Raw genomic sequence first — 25,597 nt, 5'->3', positions numbered from 1 at the left:
GATCAGAAACGATGTCCTCAGGCACCCCATAGTGCCGGAAGACATGGGTAAACAAGGCCTCCGCAGTCTGCAGGGCCGTAGGGAGACCGGGCAACGGGATGAGACGACAGGACTTAGAAAACCAACCAGGATCGCAGTACTTCCCTGGGACGGGGGAAGGTCGGTAAGGAAGTCCACCGATAAGTGTGTCCACGGCCGTTGTGGAACGGGGAGGGGTTGTAATTTCCCTCTAGGCAGGTGCCGAGGAGCCTTGCTCTGAGTACACACTGAGCAGGAGGAGACATAAAATCTCACGTCTTTAGCCAGCGTGGGCCACCAATATCTCCCTCTCAGACTCCGCACTGTCCTCTCGATGCCAGGATGACCCGGGGAGGGGAGAGTATGAGCCCACCGGATCAGCTTGTCCCGGACCCCCCTCGGCACGTACTGAGTCCCCACTGGACAGTTAGGGGGGGCCGGCTCTGACCGTGAGGCCTCCTCTATCTCCGCATCCACCTCCCATACCACAGGTGCCACGAGACATGACGGTGCAATGATGGGAGTTGGCTCAACGGTCCGCTCCTCGGTATCATAGAGGCGGGACAGCGCGTCGGCTTTGGTGTTTTGGGAGCCTGGCCGGTATGAGATGGTAAACCGAAACCTGGTAAAAAACATGGCCCATCTAGCCTGACGTGGATTTAGTCTCCTCGCTGCCCGGATATACTCGAGATTACGATGGTCAGTCCAGATGAGAAAAGGGTGTTTAGCCCCCTCAAGCCAATTTTTCCACACCTTCAGAGCCTTGACTACAGCTAACAACTCCCGGTCCCCCACGTCATAGTTTTGCTCTGCTGGGCTGAGCTTGCTTGAAAAGAAAGCACACGGGCGGAGTTTGGGTGGCACGCCCGAGCGCTGGGACAGCACGGCTCCGACCCCAGCCTCGGACGCATCCACCTCCACTATGAACGCTAAAGAGGGGTCCGGATGCACCAACACGGGCGCATTGGTGAACAGCTCTTTCAAATGACTGAAAGCTCTGCCCGCCTCTGCTGACCAACGCAAGTGCACCGGTCCTCCCTTCAGCAGTGAGGTGATGGGAGCAGCCACCTGACCAAAACCCCGGATAAACCTCCGGTAGTAATTGGCAAACCCTGCACTTCTTTCACCGTGGTCGGAGTCGGCCAATTACGCACGGCTGTAACGCGGTCATCCTCCATCACCACCCCGGAGGTGGAAATACGATAACCCAGGAAGGAAACGGACTGTTTGAAAAACTCACATTTCTCCACCTTGCAATACAGGTCATGCTCCAGCAGTCGCCCAAGTACCTTACGCACCAGAGACACATGCGCCGCGCGTGTGGCAGAATAGATCAAGATGTCATCGATGTACACTACCACTCCCTGCCTGAGCAGGTCTCTGAGAATCTCATCTACGAAGGATTGGAAGACGGCTGGAGCATTCTTCAACCCGTATGGCATGACGCGGTACTCATAATGACCAGATGTAGTACTACATGCGGTTTTCCACTCATCTCCTCCCCGGATACGCACCAGATTATACGCGCTCCTCAGGTCCAGTTTTGTGAAGAAGCGCGCCCCGTGAAATTATTCCACCGCCGTAGCGATGAGAGGTAGTGGGTAACTAAACCCCACTGTGATGGAATTTAGACCTCTATAATCAATGCACGGACGCAGACCTCCATCCTTCTTCTTCACAAAAAAGAGGAACAGACTAATCTGCTCCTTATGATCCCCCTGTGTTACCATGTCCAGCGGCACCGTAGCCTCCCTAATTACTCCTGAACCCTAATGGTCGGCTATCTAAGGAGTGCACGGGGAAAGGTAGGTCTAACAACACCAGGGGAATCCCTAGCCTTAACGCAAGCCGTCCTAGTAGGACGGACGGTGAAGACGACCACCGAGCACCGCCCGAACAGGCAGGGGAGCAAACTTCGGCAGAAGTCGTGACACCAACATATTAAGAACTTGTAGATAAAATGTGAAATCAACCAACATCCTTCGTATACAAGACAATATCAAAAGATAACAGTGTATTATTAATATCGTGAATTTGGCATCCTATTTATAAGGCGAATAGTAACTACTTCTAAACTTCCAAAGATCCAGTCAACCATGGATGAATGACAGTATACCCTAGCTACTCGATAAAATGATGGTGTCCTTTGTTGGACACATCAGATGTCAATGTAGCCTACATAAACCCAAACTCACTCTACATACAGCTTGTGTAAGAAACGTTTGTTACTTTCAACTATTCAATGTTATTTTGGTAGAATACGCAAATGAATATGGAAGCTGATCAATGTCAAAATGTGTTGACATGATAGCTAAAACTGAAACATACACAGCTTGTTTGTTACCCGAGCTAAGCAGGTTTTTAGAGAGGTAGGCATCTGGATGGTAGACCAATTCTAACTTAAGTGTATTACCCCTCCTAACAGTAGGAGTCACTGTTCAGGCAGGAATCGTTGGACTGTGCCTTCTCCTTTTATTTCAATATACAGTACGTCTTTATTTAGATTGATGGCATGGCTTTGAAACAATGACATTGATTTAAACATTCCATTGCACTATCAACATTGAAACAAGGCCAAATAACAGGTGTCTAAATCAAATCTTAAATCCAACATAATTTCAACCAATAATACAAGCATTTGGAACACCTGCTCTTTCCATGACATAGATTGACAAGGTGAATCCAGGTGAAAGCTATGATTCCTTATTGATGTCACTTGTTAAATCCACTTCAAATCAGTGTAGATGAAGGGGTGGAGACAGGATAAAATACACTGCTCAAAAAAATAAAGGGAACACTTAAACAACACAATGTAACTCCAAGTCAATCACACTCCTGTGAAATCAAACTGTCCACTTAGGAAGCAACACTGATGAATTTCACATGCTGTTGTGCAAATGGAATAGACAACAGGTGGAAATTATAGGCAATTAGCAAGACACCCCCAATAAAGGAGTGGTTCTGCAGGTGGTGACCACAGACCACTTCTCAGTTCCTATGCTTCCTGGCTGATGTTTTGGTCACTTTTGAATGCTGGCGGTGCTTTCACTCTAGTGGTAGCATGAGACGGAGTCTACAACCCACACAAGTGGCTCAGGTACTGCAGCTCATCCAGGATGGCACATCAATGCGAGCTGTGGCAAGAAGGTTTGCTGTGTCTGTCAGCGTAGTGTCCAGAGCATGGAGGCGCTACCAGGAGACAGGCCAGTACATCAGGAGACGTGGAGGAGGCCGTAGGAGGGCAACAACCCAGCAGCAGGACCGCTACCTCCGCCTTTGTGCAAGGAGGAGCAGGAGGAGCACTGCCAGAGCCCTACAAAATGACCTCCAGCAGGCCAGAAATGTGCATGTGTCTGCTCAAACGGTCAGAAACAGACTCCATGAGGGTGGTATGAGGGCCCGACGTCCACAGGTGGGGGTTGTGCTTACAGCCCAACACTGTGCAGGACGTTTGGCATTTGCCAGAGAACACCAAGATTGGCAAATTCGCCATTGGCGCCCTGTGCTCTTCACAGATGAAAGCAGGTTCAGGTTGGCCCTGGGTTCCTCCTAATGCAAGACTATGCTAGACCTCATGTGGCTGGAGTGTGTCAGAAGTTCCTGCAAGAGGAAGGCATTGATGCTATGGACTGGCCCACCCTTTCCCCAGACCTGAATCCAATTGAGCACATCTGGGACATCATGTCTCGCTTAAGTCCAGGTGCTTAAGTCCAGGTCTGGGAGGAGATCCCTCAGGAGACCATCCGCCACCTCATCAGGAGCATGCCCAGGCGTTGTAGGGAGGTCATGCAGGCACGTGGAGGCCACACACACTACTGAGCCTCATTTTGACTTGTTTTAAGGACATTACATCAAAGTTGGATCAGCCTGTAATGTGGTTTTCCACTTTAATTTGAGTGTCACTCCAAATCCAGACCTCCATAGGTTGATAAATTTGATTTCCATTTATCATTTTTGTGTGATTTTGTTGTCAGCACATTCAACTATGTAAAGAAAAAAGTATTTAATAAGAATATTTCATTCATTCAGATCTAGGATGTGTTATTTTTGTGTTCCCTTTATTTTTTTGAGCAGTGTAAATCTTTTTAAGCCTTGAGACAATTCAGAAATGGATTGTGTATGTGTGCCATTCAGAGGGGGAATAGGCAAGACAAAATATTTAAGTGCCTTTGAACGGGACACGGTAGTGGGTGCCAGACACACCGGTTTGAGTGTGTCAAGAACTACAATGCTGCTGTTTCTTCACGCTCAACAGTTTTCCGTGTGTATCAAGAATGGTCCACCATCAAAAGGACATCCAGACAACTTAACACAACTGTGAGCATTTGAGTCAACTTGGGCCAGCATCCCTATGGAATGCATCCCTATGGACACCTTGTAGAGTCCATGCCAAAACAAATTGAGGCTGTTCTGAGGGCAAAGGGGGTTAACAACTCAATATTAGGAAGGTGTAGTAGATTGGAGCGGTAACCAGATTTTCTTACCGTCCTTCTCTCACTGCCATAGGGAAGCTCTGGCTCTGGGTCTTGCTCCTCCCAGGACACGGACATCTCCCGACCGAGCTCCCTCACTAGCACCGATGCCCCACCTTTTAAAGGTAAGCCTACCCCCTTTCCTATACTGTGATTGACAGTTGCAAATGACTGCTGAAGAGTTTCCTGAGTACTACTTTGTTGCTGCGTTGTATACTCTTCTCTTTTGAAAATACTTTGAATTGATACATCTTTCCTCAAGTTAATGAGGAGAATATCCTCCTCTTCTTCCTTGGAGGAGCCTCCTCTGATTGACACCCATCTCTCCTCGTCTCCCATTCCCCCCCAACCCCTCCTTCTCATCCCTCCTAGAAGTATCCCTCACGTCGTTCATGTCCCACAACCTGGAGCCTCTCAGAAAGCAGACCCTAGAGGACAACCACCTCAACGACTACCCCCAGAGTGCCAGGCCCCTGAATAACCTCAATATTCCCCTCAAACCAGGCCTGCCGGAGACGGAGTGTGTGATGCACCTGGACAACCTCACCCTGAAGTCACAGCCATACCAACCACAGCCAGGTAATAGAAGTTCACAACCAAATCACAACATGACTAACATTACACCCTCCTAGTCTCACTACCTACAGTGCCTTCAGAAAGTATTCATATCCCTTGAGTTATTCACCATTTTGTTGTGTCACAGCCTGAGTTCAAAGTGGATTAAATAGATTTAATCCACAATAGCCCATAATGACAACGTGATTATTCAAAATTTTTGAAAATGTATTGAATCTAACATACTGATATCTCACTTACATAAGTATTCACACCCCTGAGTCAATACTTTGTAGAAAATCTTCATCAAATATTTATTTTTTTGCATACACATTTTGTAGATGTTATTGCGGGTGTAGCGAAATGCTTGTGTTTCTAGCTCCAACAGTACATTAATATCTAACAATACACACAAATCTAAAAGTAGAAGACTGGAATTAAGAAATAGACTGAACAAATATATAAACGCAACATGTAAAGTGTTGGTCACATGTTTCATGAGCTGAAATAATAAATCTACACACAAAATAGCACCAAAAGCTTATTTTTTTCAAATGTTGTGCCCATATCTTTATATCCCTTATTAGTGAGCATTTCTCCTTTGCCAAGATAATCCATCCACTTGACAGGTGTGACATATCAAGAAGCTGATGAAATCGCATGATCATTACACAGGTGCACCTTGTGCTGGGGACAATAAAATGTCATTTAATTTGTGTAGTTTTGTCACACAACACAATGCCACAGATGTCTCAAGTTTTGAGGGAGCGTGCAATTGGCATGCAGGAATTGGCATAACTGCAGGAATGTCCACCAGAGCTGTTTCCAGATAATAGAATTTTCTGCCTCCAACGTCGTTTTAGAGAATTTGGCAGTACTTCCTACCGGCCTCACAACCACAGACCACATGTGACCACGCCAGCCCAGGACCTCCACATCATGCTTCTTCATCTGTGGGATCATCTGAGGGGGGTGGGCAGGTGCTGAGGAGTATTTCTGTCTGTAATAAAAGCCATTTGTGAAGAAAATAACTCTGATTGGCTGGGAGGGCATAGGCCCACCCACTGGGGAGCCAGGCCCACCCATGGCTGCACCCCTTCACAGTCATGTAAAATCAATAGAATAGGGCCTAATGTATTTATTTCAATTGACTGATTTCCTTCTATGAAGTGTAACTCAGTACAATATTAGAAATTGTTGCATGTTGCATTTATATTTTTGTTCATGTATATGTATGTAAACTCATCAAAAAAAGAAACGTCCTCACTGTCAACTGCGTTTATTTTCAGCAAACTTAACATGTGTAAATATTTGTATGTACATAACAAGATCTGGTGTGGCCACCAGCTGCATTAAGTACTGCAGTGCATCTCCTCCTCATGGACTGTACCAGATTTGCCAGTTCTTGCTGTGAGATGTTACCCCACTCTTCCACCAACTCACCTGCAAGTTCCCGGACATTTCTGGGGGGAATGGCCCTAGCCCTCACCCTCCGATCCAATCCAACAGGTCCCAGACGTGCTCAATGGGATTGAGATCCGGGCTCTTTGCTGGCCATGGCAGAACACTGACATTCCTGTCTTGCAGGAAATCACGCAAAGAACGAGCAGTATGGCTAGTGGCATTGTCATGCTGGAGGGTCATGTCAGGATGAGCCTGCAGGAAAGGTACCACATGAGGGAGGAGGATGTCTTCCCTGTAATGCACAGCATTGAGATTGCCTGCAATGACAACAAGCTCAGTCCAATGATGCTGTGACACACCGCCCCAGACCATGACGGACCCTCCACCTCCAAATCGATCCCGCTCCAGAGTACAGACCTCGGTGTAACGCTCATTCCTTCGACGAAAAATGGGAATCCGCCATCACCCCTGGTGAGAAAAAAACGCAACTCGTCAGTGAAGAGCACCTTTTGCCAGTCCTGTCCGGTCCAGCGACGGTGGGTTTGTGCCCATAGGCAACATTGTTGCTGGTGATGTCTGGTGAGGACCTGCCTTACAACAGGCCTATAAGCCCTCAGTCCAGCCTCTCTCAGCCTATTGCGGACAGTCTGAGCACTGCTGGAGGGATTGGGCGCTCCTGGTGTAACTCGGGCAGTTGTTGTTGCTCTCCTGTACCTGTCCCGTAGGTGTGACGTTCGACTGTACCGATCCTGTTGTGCAGGTGTTGTTACACGTGGTCTGCCACTGCGAGGATGATCAGCTGTCCATCCTGTCTCCCTGTAACACTGTCTTAGGCGTCTCACAGTACGGACATTGCAATTTATTGCCCTGGCCACATCTGCAGTCCTCATGCCCCCTTGCAGCATGCCTAAGGCACGTTCACGCAGATGAGCAGTGACCCTGGGCATCTTTCTTTTGTTGTTTTTCCAGAGTCAGTAGAAAGGCCTCTTTTAGTGTCTTAAGTTTTCATGACTGTGACCTTAATTGCCTACCGTCTGTAAGCTGTTAGTGTCTTAAAGACCGTTCCGCAGGTGCATGTTCATTAATTGTTTATGGTTCATTGAACAAGCTTGGGAAACAGTGTTTAAACCCTTTACAATGAAGATCTGTGAAGTTATTTGTATTTTTACAAATTATCTTTGAAAGACATGGCCCTGAAAAAGGGCTGTTTCTTTTTTTTCTGAATTTATGTACAGTGCATTCAGAAATTATTCAGACCCCTTGAGTTTTTCCACGTTTTGTTACGTTACAGCCTTATTCTAAAGTGTATTAAATCAATCTGCACACGATACCCCAAAATGAAAAAAATTAAATATCACATTTTACATAAGTATTCTGAGCCTTTACTCGGTACTTTGTTAAAACACCTTTGGCAGCGATTACAGCCTCAAATCATCTGACGCGACAAGCTTGATACACCTGTATTTGGGGAGTTCCTCCCATTCTTCTCTGCAGATCCTCTCAAGCTCTGTCAGGTTGGATGGGGAGCGTCACTGCAAAGCTATTTCCAGGTCACTCCAGAGATGTTAGATCGGGTTCACGTCTGGGCTCTGTCTGGGCCACTCAAGGAAATTGAGACTTGTCCAGAAGCCACTCCTGCATTGACTTGGCTATGTGCTCAGGGTTGTGGTCCTGTTGGAAGGTGAACCTTCAATCCAGTCTGAGGTCTTGAGCGCTCTGGAGAAGGTTTTCATCAAGGATTTTTCTGTACTTTGCTCCGTTCATCTTTCCCTCGATCCTGACTAGTCTCCAAGTCCCTACCGTGACCATTGGGTTCTTGGTCACCTCCCTGACCAAGGCCCTTCTCCCCAGATTGCTCAGTTTGGCTGGCCAACCAGCTCTAGGAAGACTCTTGGTGGTGGCCTCCAAATCATTTGAGAATGATGGAGGCCACTGAGTTCTTGGGGACCTTCAATGCTGCACACATTTTTTGGTACCCTTCCCCAGATCTGTGCCTTGACACAATCCTGTCTCTGAGCTTTAAAGACAATTTCTTCAACCTCATGGCCCGATTTTTGCTCTGACAGGCAATGTCAACTGTGGGACCTTTTTATATAGACAGGTGTGTGCCTTTCCAAATCATGTCCAATCAATTGAATTTACCACAGGTGGACTCCAATCAAGTTGTAGAAACATCTCAAGAATGATCAATGGAAACAGGTTCCACCTGAGCCTCATCGCAAAGGGTCTGAATACTTATGTAAATAAGGTATACATTTGCAAAACCAGTTTTTTTTGCTTTGTCATTATGGGGTAATGTGTGTAGATTGAGGGGGGGGGGATATGTAATCAATTTTAGAATACTTTCCGAATGCACTGTGTGTATTAGCTATTTGACACTTGGGGGGTCAGAGCAAAACGGAGAACACCATCCTGACTTTGCATATCTGTAAAGTAAAAATATGTTTAAAAAAAAGTATAAAATAATTAAAACTTATGTCACTTTAATATTGCTATACATATGAAGTCGGAAGGTTACATACACTTAGGTTGGCGTCATTAAAACTCGTTTTTCAACCACTCCGCAAATTTCTTGTTAACAAACTATAGTTTTGGCAAGTCGGTCAGGACATCTACTTTGCATGACATAATTTGAGTCAATTGGAGGTGTACCTGTGGATGTATTTCAGGGGCCTACCTTCAAACTCAGTTCCTCTTTGTGTGACATCATGGGAAAATCAGCCATGACCTCAGAAAAATAATTGTAGACCACCACGTGTTTGGTTCATCCTTGAGAGCAATTTCCAAACGCCTGAAGGTACCACATTCATCTGTACAAACAATCGTACTCAAGTATAAACACCATTGGACCACGCAGCCGTCATACCGCTCAGGAAGGAGACGCGTTCTGTCTCCTAGAGATTAACATACTTTGGTGCGAAAGGAGCAAATCAATCCCAGAACAACAGCAAAGGACCTTGTGAAGATGCTGGAGGAAACTGGTACAAAAGTATCGATATCCACAGTAAAACAAGTCCTATATCGACATGACCTGAAAGGCCGCTCAGCCAGGAAGAAGCCACTGCTCCAAAACCGCCATAAAAAAGCCAAACTGCGGTTTGCAACTGCACATCGTACTTTTTGGAGTAATGTCCTCCGGTCTGATGAAACTAGAACTGTTTGGCCATGATGACCATCGTTATGTTTGGAGGAAAAAGGCTTGCAAGCCGAAGAACACCATCCCAACCATGAAGCAAGGGGGTGGCAGCATCATGTTGTGGGGGTGCTTTGCTGCAGGAGGGACTGGTGCACTTCACACAATAGATGGCATCATGAGTTAGAAAAATTATGTGCATATATTGAAGCAACATCTCAAGACATCAGTCAGGATGTTAAAGCTTGGTCGCAAATGGGTCTTCCAAATGGACAATGACCCCAAGCATACTTCCAAAGTTTTGGCAAAATGGCTTAAGGACAACAAAGTCAAGGTATTGGATTGGCCATCACAAAGCCCTGACCTCGATCCTGTAGAAAATTTGTGGGCAGAACTGAAAAAGCGTATGTGAGCAAGGATGCCAACAAACCTGACTCAGTTACACCAGATCTGTCAGGAGGAATGGGCCCAAATTCACCAAACGTATTGTGGGAAGCTTGTGGAAGGCTACCTGAAACATTTGACCCAAGTTGGATGTGATGAAAGAAATAAAAGCTGAAATAAATCACTATTATTCTGACATTTCACATTCTTAAAATAAAGTGGTGATCCTAACTGCCCTAAGACAGGAAACGTTTTACTAGGATTTAATTTCAGGAATTGTGAATAACTGAGTTTTCCAAATGTATTTGGCTAAGGTGTATGTAAACCTCCGACTTCAACATGTGTGTATGTGGATGTTATATTTAAAACAATTAAATATCAATAAATAATGAAATATCACATTTACTTAAGTCAACTTTCCAATTTGCATTGACTAGAATACAGTATATACATGTGAAATTAGTAAAACAGTATGTAAACATTATTAAAGTGGCCAGTGATTCCATGTCTATATACATAGAGCAATAGGATTCTCTCAATGGTGCAGCTGTAAAGGTTTGTGAGGATCTTAGAGGCTAAGCAAAAAAAAATTCTGCCTCCTGAGATTGAAGAGGCGCTATTCTGCCTTTTCACCACATTCTGTTTGGGTGGACCATTTCAGCCTCTAAGGTGCAGGGTTGAGTAACCGGGTGATTGACGGCCAGTGACAGTGACTAAGTTCAGGACAGGGAACTGGGTAGAGGCTGGCAAGTGATGGCTATTTAACAGTCTGATGGCTTTGAGATGGAAGCGGTTTATCAGTCTCTCTGTCCCAGCTTTCATGCACTTGTATTGACCTCGCCTTCTGGGTGGTAGCGGGGTGAACAGGCCATGGCTCGGGTGGTTGATGTCCTTGATGATCTTTTTGGTCTTCCTGTGACATTGGTCTTCCTGTGCTGTAGGTATCCTGGAGGGCAGGCAGTGTGCTCCCGGTGATTCGTTGGGCAGACTGCACCACCCTCTGGTGAGTCCTGTGGTTGCGGGTGGTGCAGTTGCTGTACCAGGCCCAACAGCCCAACCCATTCTGTTTGGGTGGACCATTTCAGATTGTCAGTAGTGTGTACGCAGAGGAACTTGAAGCTTTTCACCTTCTCTACTCCGTCGATGTGGATAGGGGCGTGCTCTCTCTGTTGTCTCCTGAAGTCCATTATCTGTTCCTTCATTTTGTTGAGGGAGAGGTTCTTTTCTTGGTGCCGCCGCCAGGGCCCTCACCCTCTGCCTGTAGGCTGTCTTGGCTGTCTTGTCATTGTTGGTAATCAGGCCTATTACTGTTGTGTCGTCTGCAAACTTGATGATTGAGTTGGAGGTCTGCATGGCCATGCAGTCATGGGTGAACAGAGTACAGGAGGGGGCTGAGCACGCACCCTTGATGTGGCCCGTGTGTTGAGAATCAGCGAAGTGGAGGTGTTGTTTCCTACCTTCACCACCTAGGGGAGGCCCGTCAGGAAGTCCAGGACCCAGTGGCACAGGGCGGGATTTAGCATTTTTGGCAGCAATTACAGCTGTGAGTTTTTCTGGGTAAGTCTCTAAGAGCTTTCCACACCTGGATTGTGCAACATTTCCCCATTATTCTTCAAGCTCTGATAAATTGGTTGTTGATCATTGCCAAACAACCATTTTCAGGTCTTGCCGTAGATTTAAGTCAAACCTGTAACTCGGCCACTCAGGAACATTCACTGTCTTCTTGGTAATCAACGCCAGTGTAGATTTGGCCTTGTGTTTTAGGTTATTGTCCTGCTGAAAGGTGAATTAATCTTCCAGTGTCTGGTGGAAAGCAGACTGAACCAGGTTTTCCTCTCGGATTTTGCCTGTGTTTTGCTCCATTTCATTTATTTTTGTTATCCTGAAAAAAAATCCTCAGTCCTTAACGATTACAAGGATACCCATTACATGATGCAGCCATCACTGTGCTTGAAAATATATAGGGAGAGTGGTACTCAGTAATCCAATGTATTGGATTTGCCCCAAACATAGCACTTTAAATTCAGGACAAAAATAAAATTGCTTTGCCACATTTTTTTGCAGTATTACTTTAGTGCCTTGTTGCAAACAGAATGCATGTTTTGGAATATTTGTATTCTGTACAGGCTTCCTTTTCACTCTGTCAATTAGGTTAGAATTGTGAAGTAACTACAATGTTGCTGAACCATTCTTCATTTTCTCCTATCACAGCCATTAAACAGTAACTGTCTTCAAATCACCATTGGCTTCCAGGTGAAATCACTGAGCGATTTCCTTCCTCTCTGGCAACTGAGTTAGGAAGGAGGCTTGAAACTTTGTAGTGACTCGGCGTATTAATACAACCATCCAAAGTGTAAATAATAACTTCATCATTATCAAAGAGATATTCAGTGTCTGCTTTGTTATTTTTTTTTACCCATCTACCAATAGGTGCCCTACTTTGAGAGGCATTGGAATATTTTCCTGGCCTTTGTGGTTGAATCTGTGCTTGAAATTCACTACACAACTGAGGGACCTTACAGATATTTGTCTGTGAGGTAGAGCTTGGGAAGTCATTCAAGTCATGTTAATAACTATTACTGAACACAAGTGAGTCCATGCAAATTATATTATGTGATTTGTTAAGCACATTAGGCTCCCGAGTGGCACAGCAGTTTAAGGCACTGCATCTCAGTGCTAGACGCGTCACTACAGACCCTGGTTCGATCCATGGTTAGATCCCGAGCTGTATCCCAACCGGCCTTGATCGGGAGTCACATAGGGTGGCACACAATTGGCCCAACGTTGTCTGGGTTAGGGGAGGGTTTGGTTGGGTTAGGCTGTCATTGGAAAATAAGAATTTGTTCTTAACTGACTTGCCTAGTAAAATAAAAGTTCAATTTAAAAAAGCTAATGTTTACTCCAGAACATATTTATGCATGCCATAAAAGGGATTGAATACTTATTGACTCAAGAAATTTAAGCATTTAATTTTATGTATAAAACGAAATTCCAATTTGACATTATGGGGTATTGTGTGTAGATCTGTGACACCATATCTAAATTGTCGAATAAGACTTGGTGTGTATACTTTCTTTAGGCACTGTATATTACCTCTCATCTAATACCTACTTTCCCCCCCACCTTCCCCAGATTTCACCCTGCCATCGAACCCCCTCGGCCCCAGGCTGGGCCCCATGGCTTGCTGGATCGCGGCACGGCGCGAGGAAATCGTCTCCAAGATGACGGAGGCCTGCCTGAACCAGAGCCTGGACGCCCTGCTTGCGTGCTCTCTCCTGATGCGCGAGGACTACGAGCTGGTGGTGAACCGGGCCACGTGCACTGCCAAGGTCCGCCAGCTCCTTGACACCTGCCACCGTCACAGCGAGGACTTCTGCCGCGTGGTGGTCCGCAAACTCAAGGGCAACAAGCAACTGGGCCTGCAGCCATACGCCCCAGAGCTCGGCTCCCTTGTGGCCGCACCAAACACCAGCACACCCCCACTCTCGGTGTCCGACAACAACCCAAGGAATTACTAGGACAGAACTAGTCCAGAGAAGACCAGAGACCAGAAAGACTATAAACTGTAAAAGACTTAGCTCATTGAGCTACTGTAGGTGGTGGAAAAATACCCTACTGTCTCTTAGTCCTGGGTCATTTTCATTAGGCAACACATGGAAGAAAACTAACTCAAACTGAATAGACTACCTGAATGTTTTCCTTTGCACAATTTTTTTTGAAACTTTTTTGCTACAGTGTGCCCTAATGAATATGACCCTGGGTTTTTACTGTGAACTTTGACCTTAGTGGGGGATGGTAAAGCCCAGCTGTCTCTCACATTGCTCATGGTGGTACCCACTCACACAGAGCAATACTGTATGTTGCCACTGTTCATCAAACTGTTGAGCAAAAAGACTTGAAGGTAAAACTACCTTTTGAAAAACAAAATCACATCTTTAGAAACATTCCCGTTCTCTAAAAAGCAGAGGATGGGTTGGGATTGACAATCAAAATCCGTTAGTATTTAATCCAGGCTTTGAATAATTATATAATTAATATAATTCTAATTATATTCTGGATTTTATGTCATTTGTCTAGTAAATAATTTTGTTCTCTCAAAACATTCCCCTTTGTTCTGAGTGATTGGGGTACAGGCCCTGGAGTCTTGAGTTCTGCTTCTATGCATCCTTCTGTTCTCTCCCCTCGGCACGGTTTTATCCAGAGAAATATATCCAGACAGACTGTAACATCATACTCATCTACAGTATGGCTCTGGTTTTACTCTTATTTTCAGTGGACAGTGTAGACTCTTCTGTAGCTCTCCAGGTCCGATAAGATACTCGACTGGAGTTCTGCCGTGTTGAGGTCACTGTGGCTTGGTCTCAACTGGATCAACCCCCATTCCCTTTCGTTTGTCCCCCCAAAAATTACACTAATATCATTGTATTTTGGGTATTTCTTTACCACTGCCTTTCTTATTTTTATTTATCTTATAGACTGTGCAATTTCTGTTCATAGGAGCTTTAGTCGACATAGGATGGGCCAAAGCTGTTGAGGCCTTATCATTTATATGATATGTACATCCCCATCGAGAAGAAAAAGAAACGCACACCTATTAAGGCGAGGTGCTGGCTAGGGGATTAGAAAACTTGAAAATAAAGGAGAGCCACACACTCTAGGAGCTCAGATGCAAAAAATGTAATATCCGACAGGGTATAATCATCAGGGTACAATCAAACACTGCGAGATGACTCGTTTATATTTTGTCAAAAGACACACGGGTGTCTGTAATCATGGCCAAGAGTGGCCTAATATCCATTGGTTAATTCTCAAATATTAAAATTGCATACAAAGAACAGCATACAAAAAACAAATGGATAGCATACGATCATAAATTAATTTTAGACTACACAAGCTTACAAACAATTCCAATGGCAAAGTCACAATAATCAGGTCTCAACGTAGACTTTGATCTGAAGCCATTATTGTGACTTTGCCATTGTAATTGGCCACACCAGATACTGACTGTTACTTTTGATTTTGACCCCCCCCCCCCCCCCCCCCCTTTGTTCAGGGACACATTATTCCATTTCTGTTAGTCACGTGTCTGTGGAATTTGTTCAGTTTATGAATCTTATGTTCATAAAAATATTTACACATGTTAAGTTTGCTGAAAATAAACGCAGTTGACAGTGAGAGGACATTTCTTTTTTTGCTGAGTTGAGTAACATTTCCTACAACAGGAACTAACTAACCCTTAGAGCTGGGGTTGGTTATCCTGCACTTCAACAAAAACATTCAGCCTCTGATTGTGTGTCTGAAGCTAAAGGGGAGTCAGTCAGGCCTGCCCAAGGCCCAGGGTTCCTGTCTGGAAGCTGCTTTCCACTGCGCCTACAGGCCTAGGATTATTGCAGTGTAGCTGAAGTTGAGCCCAAAAACACAATTCCCATAGATGGGTTAGCTGACAACATCACAAAAACGATGCACACGCTGCAATGGAGCAGAACTCCAGATAGCTACTAACAATGACAAGAAACTGCCATGTGGGGAATTGTAAATGACTCATTTCAGCTAGTTTCATATTGTTCTTGATACCATGTCTTGGTTTGACTTATTTTATGTCAATGCTAATATGGATACAGTTAGCTAGCTAGCTAACCAACAACTGTAACAATGTATTTGAGACAAGTGCTCAAATGTATTTATGTTTTCAATAAACATTGGGGACGAAATACAGCTTACATGTTGTCAACAATCTAAGCCAACCATGTCTGTTTTACCCCATAGTTGTGCCCGCATTGGTTTTGTTGCTAAACAACCAACCCGTCTATAGACGGCCTCATAGATAAGTCAAATTTGAAAATTGCCAATAATACATCACCTTTGTACACAAAAGATCCATTCAAGTATTCACGTAAGTGTCTTAAAGGCTGCTAAAAAAAATGTTGCACTCACAGCCAAAGATGATATGTTTTTATATGAATCCACTATCTGTCATGTTTCTGGATGACGTCGTCGCTGCTCCAGTGAGCACTGAGTGCAGGTGATATCAGCTCTCTAAAACCGGATCTAGAACGATGGCAACAACCATGAAACGGTGTACGCGAATGTGTGAAGATTACATTGAAAACAACGGTTGACCATCTTGGACGCCGTCACCAGTTCATATATAGCTCAGTGGGGCTGCCCCTTGTTCAGGGATCAATCATGGCTGCCCTCCTTCCAGTGCTTTAAGCCAGGGGATGGGGAATTGTTACACTAGGAACAGGTCACAGAGGAAGAGGTAACTGACCCACACTGAAGGGAATGTGGTGTGTATATGTTTGCCTACAATGGGCCAAAGGAAATTGTTTTGTAGGAAACTTCATGAATTGCATGGACTTCATGTTTCATATTCAGTGATCCATCCTCGGTTGTCTGCACAAGACAGGTCTCAAGTAGCAAAGGGAGCTTCCTGGCACACATGACTGGGAATTGAAGCATACTGTAGCTTTTATACTAATGGAATATATACTGTGTATATGTTAACAGTGATTACACTGTAAAGTCAGTCTAATGTAACTATCTGCTCTAGGTAGGCAGTCATTTATAGCCTTGGGGCTGTTGTCGAAGGGGCCAACTACACTGAACAAAAATATAAATGCAACAATTTCAAAGATTTTATTCAGTTACAGTTCATTTAAGGAAATAAGTCAATTAAATTCATTGGGCCCTAATCTATGGATTTCACATGACTGGGAATACAGATAAGCATCCGTTGGTCACAGATAGGTTGGGGCGTGGATCAGAAAACACGTCAGTATCTGGTGTGACCTCCATTTGCCTCATGCAGCGCGACACATCTCCTTTTCAGAGTTGATCAGGCTGATGATTGTGGCCTTTGGAATGTTGTAGGGAACTGGAACATGCTATCATACACCTCGATCCAGAGCATTCCAAACATGCTAAACGGGTGACATGTCTGGTGAGTATGCAGGCCATGCAAGAACTGGGACATTTTCAGCTTCCAGGAATCGTGTACAGTTCCTTGCGACATACGGCTGTGCATTATCATGCTGAAACGAGGTGATGGTGGCAGATGAATGGCACGACAATGGGCCTGAGGCTCTCGTCACGGTATCTCTGTGCATTCAAATTGCCATCGATAAAATGCAATTGTGTTTGTTGACTGTAGCTTAGGCCTGCCCATACCATAACCCCACTGCCAACATGGGGCACTCTGTTCACGACATTGACATCAGCAAACCGCTCACCAACACGATGCCATACACGTCATCTGCCCAGTACATTTGAAATTGGGATTCATCCATTAAGAGCACACTTCTCCAGTGTGCCAGTGGACATCGAAGGCGAGCATTTGCCCACTAAAGTTGGTTAGGACGCCAAACTGCAGTCAGGTCAAGACCCTGGTGAGAATAACGAGCATGCAGGTGAGCTTACCTGAGACGGTTTCTGACAATTTGTGCAGAAGTTCTTCAGTTGTCCGGGTGGCTGGTCTCAGACGATCCTGCAGGTAAAGAAGCTGGATGAGGATGCCCTGGGCTGGCATTGTTACACATCGTCTACGGTTGTGAGGCCGGTTGGACGTACTGCCAAATTTTCGAAAACAACTTTAGAGGAGGCTTATGTTAACATTAAAATCTCTGGCAATATCTCTGGACATTTCTGCAGTCACCATGCCAATTGCGTGCTCCCTCAACTTGAGACAGCTGTGGCATTGTGTTGTGTGAGACAACTGCACATTTTCTTTATATGCCACACCTGTCAGGTGGATGGATTATCTTGGCATAGGAGAAATGCTCACTAACAGGGATGTAAACAAAAATTTGATACAAATAGGCTTTTTGTGCGTATGTGTCACGCCCTGATCTGTTTCACCTGTGCTTATCTCAACCTCCCTCCAGGTGTTGCCCATATTCCCCACTTATCCCCTGGGTATTTATACCTGTGTTTTCTGTTTGTTTGTGCCAGTTCGTCTTGTTCGTGCAAGTCAACCAGCGTTAGCTGTCTACAATGCACGCTCTCGCCTGTAGAGGCCTCAGCAGGGTCCCTGTGTCATGACTGTTATGCCATTTTCATCTGCTTCAACCTCTGCTAACACATACCCAGAAGTGACTATGTGCCGAAACACACTGTAGTTTAAGTTGATCAATTTCCTGACAAAACTATTAATTTCCCATGGTTCTCTCACTCACCAGCCTCTCTTTCGTCCTTAGTTTATGTTTCTCTCTGCCAGTGATGTGTTCATGCATTGACTCCATATAGGGAACTAATGCAGAGATGTGTTGTTTCTAGAGGCCTTATCATGACTGCACTTCCTTAAATGGGTGCTGAAGGCACTGTGGCTAAGTATAAAGACCTTGGGTCCGTGCCCGACATTTGTGACCCTACGGAATCGAGGAGCACATGGGTGTGGTTAATCTAAGTGTTCTTACCTATTTTTTATTTGTGCTGTTGTAGATTTAACAAGGCACATTGTTTGCCCCCATGATAAGGGTGCTCTTTGTAAGTTTGTTTTCAGCGTTTGTTGAATTGGAACATGTGCTGTGTCAATGGTCTGTGGTGTAGGGTGGCAACTGGCGAGCCAACGCCAGCCAGGAGAGAATCTCTTCCACAATCCTCTGGACTTTTACTGCCATGTCATTTGATACTGTGCCTCATCCAATGTATTATTTTCCACAATTGTTTTCCCACATGATATTTGCACAAAACTCCAGATTTGATCAAATTAGATTGTAATTCGATTTAATTTGCCTTAATATATTGTGGGGCAAAATGTTGTATATCTACAACTCTCATTTGGATATGTGTTTCACATTTTTTAGTCCACGATTCTATTTTATCTTTAGTCTAACTCTTGCATTGTTCAAAAACCATTATTTGTCTGTTATGTTAGAAAAGTGTCTGAAGAAATCATTGTTTTACATGGAATGCCTTCAAGCAGCCATCAACATTGGTATATTCCTGGACAGCCTGGTTTTCTCCATGTCTATTTATGTACTTTTTTTCACATCTACAATCAACAATCTATCAAAGATCCTGCATACATAATATGTATGTACACTCCACTACATATTTATTTGGACAGTATAGACACTTTTTTTTTAATTAGGCTCTATACACATTTTGGATTTGAGATAAAATGTGTCATATGTGGGGCCAGTACAGAATGTCACCTTTTATTTGAGGGTTCTATAAGTATTTTTTTTCTGTAAGTATTTGGACAAATTAGTATGATATTCGCCTATTGATTTATCCTGTCTCAGCGGCATCTGGGAAATCTGGTCTGAGTTTGTGGCTGCGTTATCTAGTGGAAATCGATTAATTCCTGGTTGCTAAAAATTGACACTGTTCGCTCCATTTCAGTTTGTGTAAGAAATAATGTAGCGAATCATTGTACCATCTACATTTCTGTGGATATCTTTTCAATAAAACCAATACATAGCTGTAAAAACTATTTAAAATCTGGTGGACCAAAACCGCTGTTTGAAGGTGGTGGTAGCAACCAGGAAATTAAAGAGCGATTTCCACAGCCACAAGGTCAGAAGAGCTTTCTCTAGTTTAACAGATGCCGCTTTGGTAGGAGAAAACAGTAGGCGAATATCACAGCCCAATCAACAACACTGGCGGACAGTAATACCAATACACCAAGATAGACCATAGCTTGTCGTTTCCAATGGGAACAAATGAGGAGGTGGGCAAGAACAAACCCGCGCTAGCGATATTCTATTGGTGAGTTCTAGGTACATCTGCATATTCCTTTCAGGAATACTGCATATTCCTGCCTACTCTATGAAGTGCGCGTGTGCAATAACTCAATTCGCCTTTACACTCCTAAACAGCACAATTTAAAAATATATTTTTTTTTTGCAAAGAGTAAAGTCTACTAAACTTAGTCCGTTCTTTTCATACTAGATTTTAGTTTTCGGAACAGAAAATTATACTGAGATCAAATGTTTAATTTATGAGAATATTTGCAGACTGTCGGCCAAAATCCATGACGTTTCAACTTCTCCCACTGCCCGCCAGTGGGCTTCGTGGAAACACCAACCGGATGCTTCACATTTATACATCCAGTAAAATATCTGTCTCATTGTTCTATCTGTGGTAATAATGTCATGAAAATCCTGGAAAAGTAATGGAATTTTAAATTGGTGTTTTTCAGGCCTGGAAAGGTTTGGGGAAATAATCAAATCCCAACATTTTTGGGAAAGTAATGGGAATTTATTTTAATGTAATTGATTTTGGCACAGTTTTTAAATATTTTATCAATCAAATAAAAATCTACATATCAGCCAGAATCGGAATGTCACTTTAGCCTGTCTGTGTTTGGGCGTACAAGAGTGGGCCGTTGGTCAAGGAGAGACAATCGGATATTGCAGCAGCAGGTTGGCCTATATACCCTACAAAATATGATAGAGAACAGACTAATAACTAGGTAGCCAATTCAAAACATATTGTAATGAAACAGGCAGGGAGCAGGTCTCGAACCCTCGACCATTCTAGCCCGAGGTCCGGTGCGCTATCGACTGTTACAACATATTATATCCTCTAGTTATCCGTTTAGCTATTATTAATACATATTGATGTTTTCGTCATGTCCCAAAAATCTTACCGTCACTCGCGAATAAGACCATACAAAGTTGATTCATGTAAACGATACATACGAAGTTGATTCATTCTTGTTTTTACAAAACTAACGATTCACTTCGAGTTTGTATTAGTTTGGATTCGGTTCAGTCAGCCTGCAAACACTTCTAAAGTAGCTAAGATAAACATGACTAAACAAAACCAAAAAATGTGTGAGCTTGCTTCAGCTGAATAAAAAATATTTGTAGCCAACCAGAGCCATTTGATATACACTGAATGTACAGACATTAATATTGAGTTGCACCCCTTTTGCCCTCAGAACAGCCTCAATTCGTCGAGGCATGGACTTAACGTATTGAAAGCGTTCCATAGGGATGCTGGCCCATGTTGACACCAATGCTTCCCACAGTTGTGTCAAGTTGGCTGGATGTCCTTTGGGTGGTGGACCATTCTTGATACACATGGGAAACTGTTGAACATGGACAAACAGGTGCGCCTCGCACCTACTACTGTACCCCGTGCAGTGGCACTTAAATCTTTTGTCTTGCCCATTCACCCTCTGAATGGCACACGTACACAATCCATATCTCAAAAATCCTTCTTTAACTTGCCTCCTCCCCTTCATCTACACCGATTGAAGTGGATTTAACAAGTGACATCAACAAGGGATCATAGCTTTCACCAGGATTCACCTGGTCAGTCTTTGCCATGGAGCAGGTGAGCAGGTGTCCTTCAAATCAAATCACATTTATTTATATAGCCCTTCGTACATCAGCTGATATCTCAAAGTGCTGTACAGAAACCCAGCCTAAAACCCCAAACAGCAAGCAATGCAGGTGTAGAAGCACGGTGGCTAGGAAAAACTCCCTAGAAAGGCCAAAACCTAGGAAGAAACCTAGAGAGGAACCAGGCTATGTGGGGTGGCCAGTCCTCTTCTGGCTGTGCCGGGTGGAGATTATAACAGAACATGGCCAAGATGTTCAAATGTTCATAAATGACCAGCATGGTCGTATAATAATAAGGCAGAACAGTTGAAACTGGAGCAGCAGCACAGTCAGATGGACTGGGGACAGCAAGGAGTCATCATGTCAGGTAGTCCTGGGGCATGGTCCTAGGGCTCAGGTCCTCCGAGAGAGAGAGAGAAAAAAAAGAGAGAATTAGAGAGAGCATATGTGGGGTGGCCAGTCCTCTTCTGGCTGTGCCGGGTGGAGATTAAAACAGAACATGGCCAAGATGTTCAAATGTTCATAAATGATCAGCTTGTTCGAATAATAAGAAGGCAGAACAGTTGAAACTGGAGCAGCAGCACGGCCAGGTGGACTGGGGACAGCAAGGAGTCATCATGTCAGGTAATCCTGGGGCATGGTCCTAGGGCTCAGGTCCTCCGAGAGAGAGAAGGAGAGAATTAGAGAACGCACACTTAGATTCACATAGGACACCGAATAGGACAGGAGAAGTACTCCAGATATAACAAACTGACCCTAGCCCCCTGACACATAAACTACTGCAGCATAAATACTGGAGGCTGAGACAGGAGGGGTCAGGAGACACTGTGGACCCATCCGAGGTCACCCCCGGACAGGGCCAAACAGGAAGGATATAACCCCACCCACTTTGCCAAAGCACAGCCCCCACACCACTAGAGGGATATCTTCAACCACCAACTTACCATCCTGAGACAGGGCCGAGTATAGCCCACAAAGATCTCCGCCATGGCACAACCCAAGGGGGGGCGCCAACCCAGACAGGATGACCACATCAGTGAATCGACCCACTCAGGTGACGCACCCCTTCCAGGGACGGCATGAGTGTTTTGTACAAAACACCTTAATGTTTTGTACACTCGGTGTATTCAATTAGTAAGTTATTTCAAAAGTCATGAAATGTATTTGGTTGTAATGTTGTACATCAAGGGTGGCCAACCATCCTCCAGCCGAGCTAATGGGTGTGCAGGCTTTTTTTTCCAGTCCCCCTTTAACAAACCACATTTTAGAAATGAGCTGCTCAACTGGACCTTGATAAAATCGCTCTGATGTGTTTGAGCCGGGCTTGATCAAAAGCCTTCACACCCATTAGCTCTCCAGATGAAGGGTTGGCCACAGGTGTTTTATAGAGTTGCCTAACAGGTGTTCTACTTTGCGTGGGGTTAAGTGCCTTGCACAACCACAGGAGATGGTCCATGGGATCAGAGAGCAGCCTCCCAGTGTCAATACCACAGTACACTTACTTCGTTAAAACGTACATAGAGGCGCGGCTAATGGTTGGTCATGGAAATATTGTTAGAAGCCATGGAAAAGTCCTAAAATCCCATCGGTCAAAATGTGTATGAAACCTGTACTGTGAAACACTATAATTCCACTATTAGCGCCAGATCCAGTATATTATGGAAATGTTCTAAAATTACAATGCAAAAATTCTAAGAAATCCTGTGTAGCAACTTTCATATGGATAAACATGAATCGTCAATAATGCTGAGTGAGAAAGTTACAGAGGAACAAAGACCATAGCCCCCCCCCCCCAAATGCTAACCTCTCACCATTACCAATAACATGGGATGTTCCTCTATCTTTCTCACTCATCATTATTCACTCATCATTCATGATTATCCAATACATTACTTACTATTCATTTCTAATCCGCAACACAACCAAAACAAATGCACCCAACAAGTTCCTAGGAATATGGGACCAAATAAAACTTTTGACTACATTTAATACACTATATGTGAATTTGTACAAATACTTATTAGCCTTTAAAATGGGGTCGGGGCGACTAGATACACAGAGTGCGTCTACTGTATTTCTAAACACTAAAACAGAGTTGGAGTCATTGCAGCTAAAGGTGACACAACAAGTTGAGTGTAAGGGGGCAATTCATTTTTCACACAGGTGCAGTGGGTGTTGCATCACTTTGTTCATGAAATAAATGAATTAAGTATGTAATTGTGTTATTTGTTCACTCCAGTTCCCTTTATCTAATATTAGGTTTTGGTTGAAGATCAAAAATTTGCAAAAGTAGAGAAAATTATAAAAGGGGACAAATACTTTTTCACCGCACTGTATGCGTTGACTTTTTAGATACCAGTGCGCTTTGTCATTAAAACCTCTTAAGGATCTGACCCTCTTTTTTTTCTTTTTTTCCCCACCTAAATGACACCCAAATCTAACTGCCTGTAGCTCAGGACCTGAAGCAAGGATATACATATTCTTAATACTATTTGAAAGGAAACACTTTGAAGTTTGTGGAAATGTGAAATTAATGTCGGAGATAATACAAATTTAAAAAAGTGCATTTTTAAAATATTTTTTCATGATGTTTAAAATGCAATAGAAAAGCTACAATGTATTATTCCAGGTTAGGTGCAATTTAGATTTGCCACTAAATGGCATCAGTGTACGTGCAAAGTTTTAGATTGATCCAATGAAACATTGCATTTCTGTTCAAAATTGTTGTATCAAGTCTGCCCAAATGTGTCAAATTGGTTTGATACATTTTCAAGTTCATAACTGTGCACTCTCCTCACAATAGCATGCTTTTCTTTCACTGTAGTAGCTACTGTAAATTTGACAGTGCAGTTAGATTAACAAGACTAACAAGAATTTAAGATTTCTGCTTAAACATGCTGCTTATCAGATATGTCTATGTCCTGGGATTTTTTTGTTTGTTACTTACAGCCTCATGCTAATCACATTAGCCTACGTTAGCTCAACCGTCCCGCAAGGGGGGGGGGGGGGGGGGGGGGGGGGGGGGGGGTGTAAAGTGTAGATTTCTTTCCTATTTCTTCTTCTTTGATTGATTTTCACTAATTGCCGTATTATGAATCCATATTCCCTACCATGCATGATTTCTTCTATACTGGAAGACATCTTGTGATAAGAGAGATAGCAATGCTCTGGTTTCAATAGTGTCACGAACTGGCTCGAAGTCCGTAACAAAAAGGGAGACAATGTGGCGATAAGGAATACCAAAAAGATATTTATTAACAGAAGTAACGTAAATACAATTAACAATGGTGTGTGTAGTCAGTCATCAGTAGTGTAAGTGAGTGTGGTTGCGTGCATACATGTGATAATGAGGGGTGTTGAAAGGTGCCAAAGCAAACAAACAAAACAGCCACAAAACAGCCACAACCAAAATCTGACCATCTGCATGGAGAGTCTCCTCAATGACTGGGGAAGCTGTGTATTTATCCCAGGACACACCCAGGCCCAGGTGTGTCCCATGTCGTTGACGACCTTCCCAGCTCCGCCCGCACACATCCTAATAAGGAAAACAAGAGCAAAGAGAAAGAATACGGCAGACAGAGTGGGAGGGTCGTCACAATACTCCCTATGTCACAGTTTCCCAAACTCGTTCCTCGGGACCCCAAGAGGTGCCTGTTTAGGTTTTAGCCCTAGCACTACAGAGCTGATACATATAATCAAGTAATCATCAAGCTTTGATCATTTGAATCATCTGTGTAGTGTTAGGGCAAAAACCAAAACGTGCACCACTTGGGGTCCCGGGGACCGAGTTTGGGAAACGCTGCCCTATGTAGTCATTCACACTTGATATTCTATTTTCTTGTATATCACCTTATAAGACCTTCCATAAATCAGCCTATTGTTGTACTGTAGGCCTCTTTTCTTCATTACCCCACTACACTACTGTTCAGACATGGTATCATGACTTCCTGTGTACAGTCAATGTATAACGTTTCACTTGTATTAGAGGCCATGTTTGTTTGTGACTGCCATGTTGCGGAAACTAAATGGACGGGGGCCAAACTGTGATATATTTCATCATTCAAGTCTCGGCCTAGTCTTTACAGTACAGGAATGTGCAGCTACAAAGTAATTCAAGGACACTTGAGTGGGATCAATGGTGGGACTCGACTCCACAATAATATCCACGTAAACATTTTTGGTTTGGTTTTACTCGGCCCAGTGAACTGCATCCGGCGTTTATCTGGACTCCCTCAGGGCAAGAAGAGTGGGGGTGGGCTCTCTTTCGGAGTACCGACATTCTCCCGAAATAGCAGGAGTGAGGGCGTCATCGCTGAGAAAACAGCCGTTGCACTGGG

At 44.0% G+C, this 25,597-nt stretch overlaps 1 protein-coding gene across 2 annotated transcripts in view; it reads left to right on the top strand.

Annotated features, from left to right (window-relative positions):
- Positions 1-15,743, top strand: part of LOC109875399 (receptor-interacting serine/threonine-protein kinase 2) — a 32,955-nt gene extending 17,212 nt beyond the window's left edge. The window contains exons 8-10 of one of the 2 annotated variants that reach the window (XM_031809735.1): positions 4,525-4,615; positions 4,866-5,069; positions 13,099-15,743. In XM_031809735.1, coding sequence (XP_031665595.1) covers positions 4,525-4,615; positions 4,866-5,069; positions 13,099-13,484 — 681 coding nt within the window. In that variant the 3' untranslated portion in view covers positions 13,485-15,743. Of the gene's footprint in view, positions 1-4,524; positions 4,616-4,862; positions 5,070-13,098 lie in introns of both variants that reach the window. The other variant, XM_020467744.2, reaches the window with a different exon arrangement.
- The last annotated feature ends 9,854 nt before the right edge of the window (positions 15,744-25,597 follow it).

This window comes from Oncorhynchus kisutch, linkage group LG30, assembly GCF_002021735.2.
Source record: "Oncorhynchus kisutch isolate 150728-3 linkage group LG30, Okis_V2, whole genome shotgun sequence".
Classification (NCBI taxonomy): Eukaryota; Metazoa; Chordata; class Actinopteri; order Salmoniformes; family Salmonidae; genus Oncorhynchus; species Oncorhynchus kisutch.
Note: the sequence above shows the minus strand (reverse complement) of the source record. Positions and strands in the feature narration are given on the sequence as shown.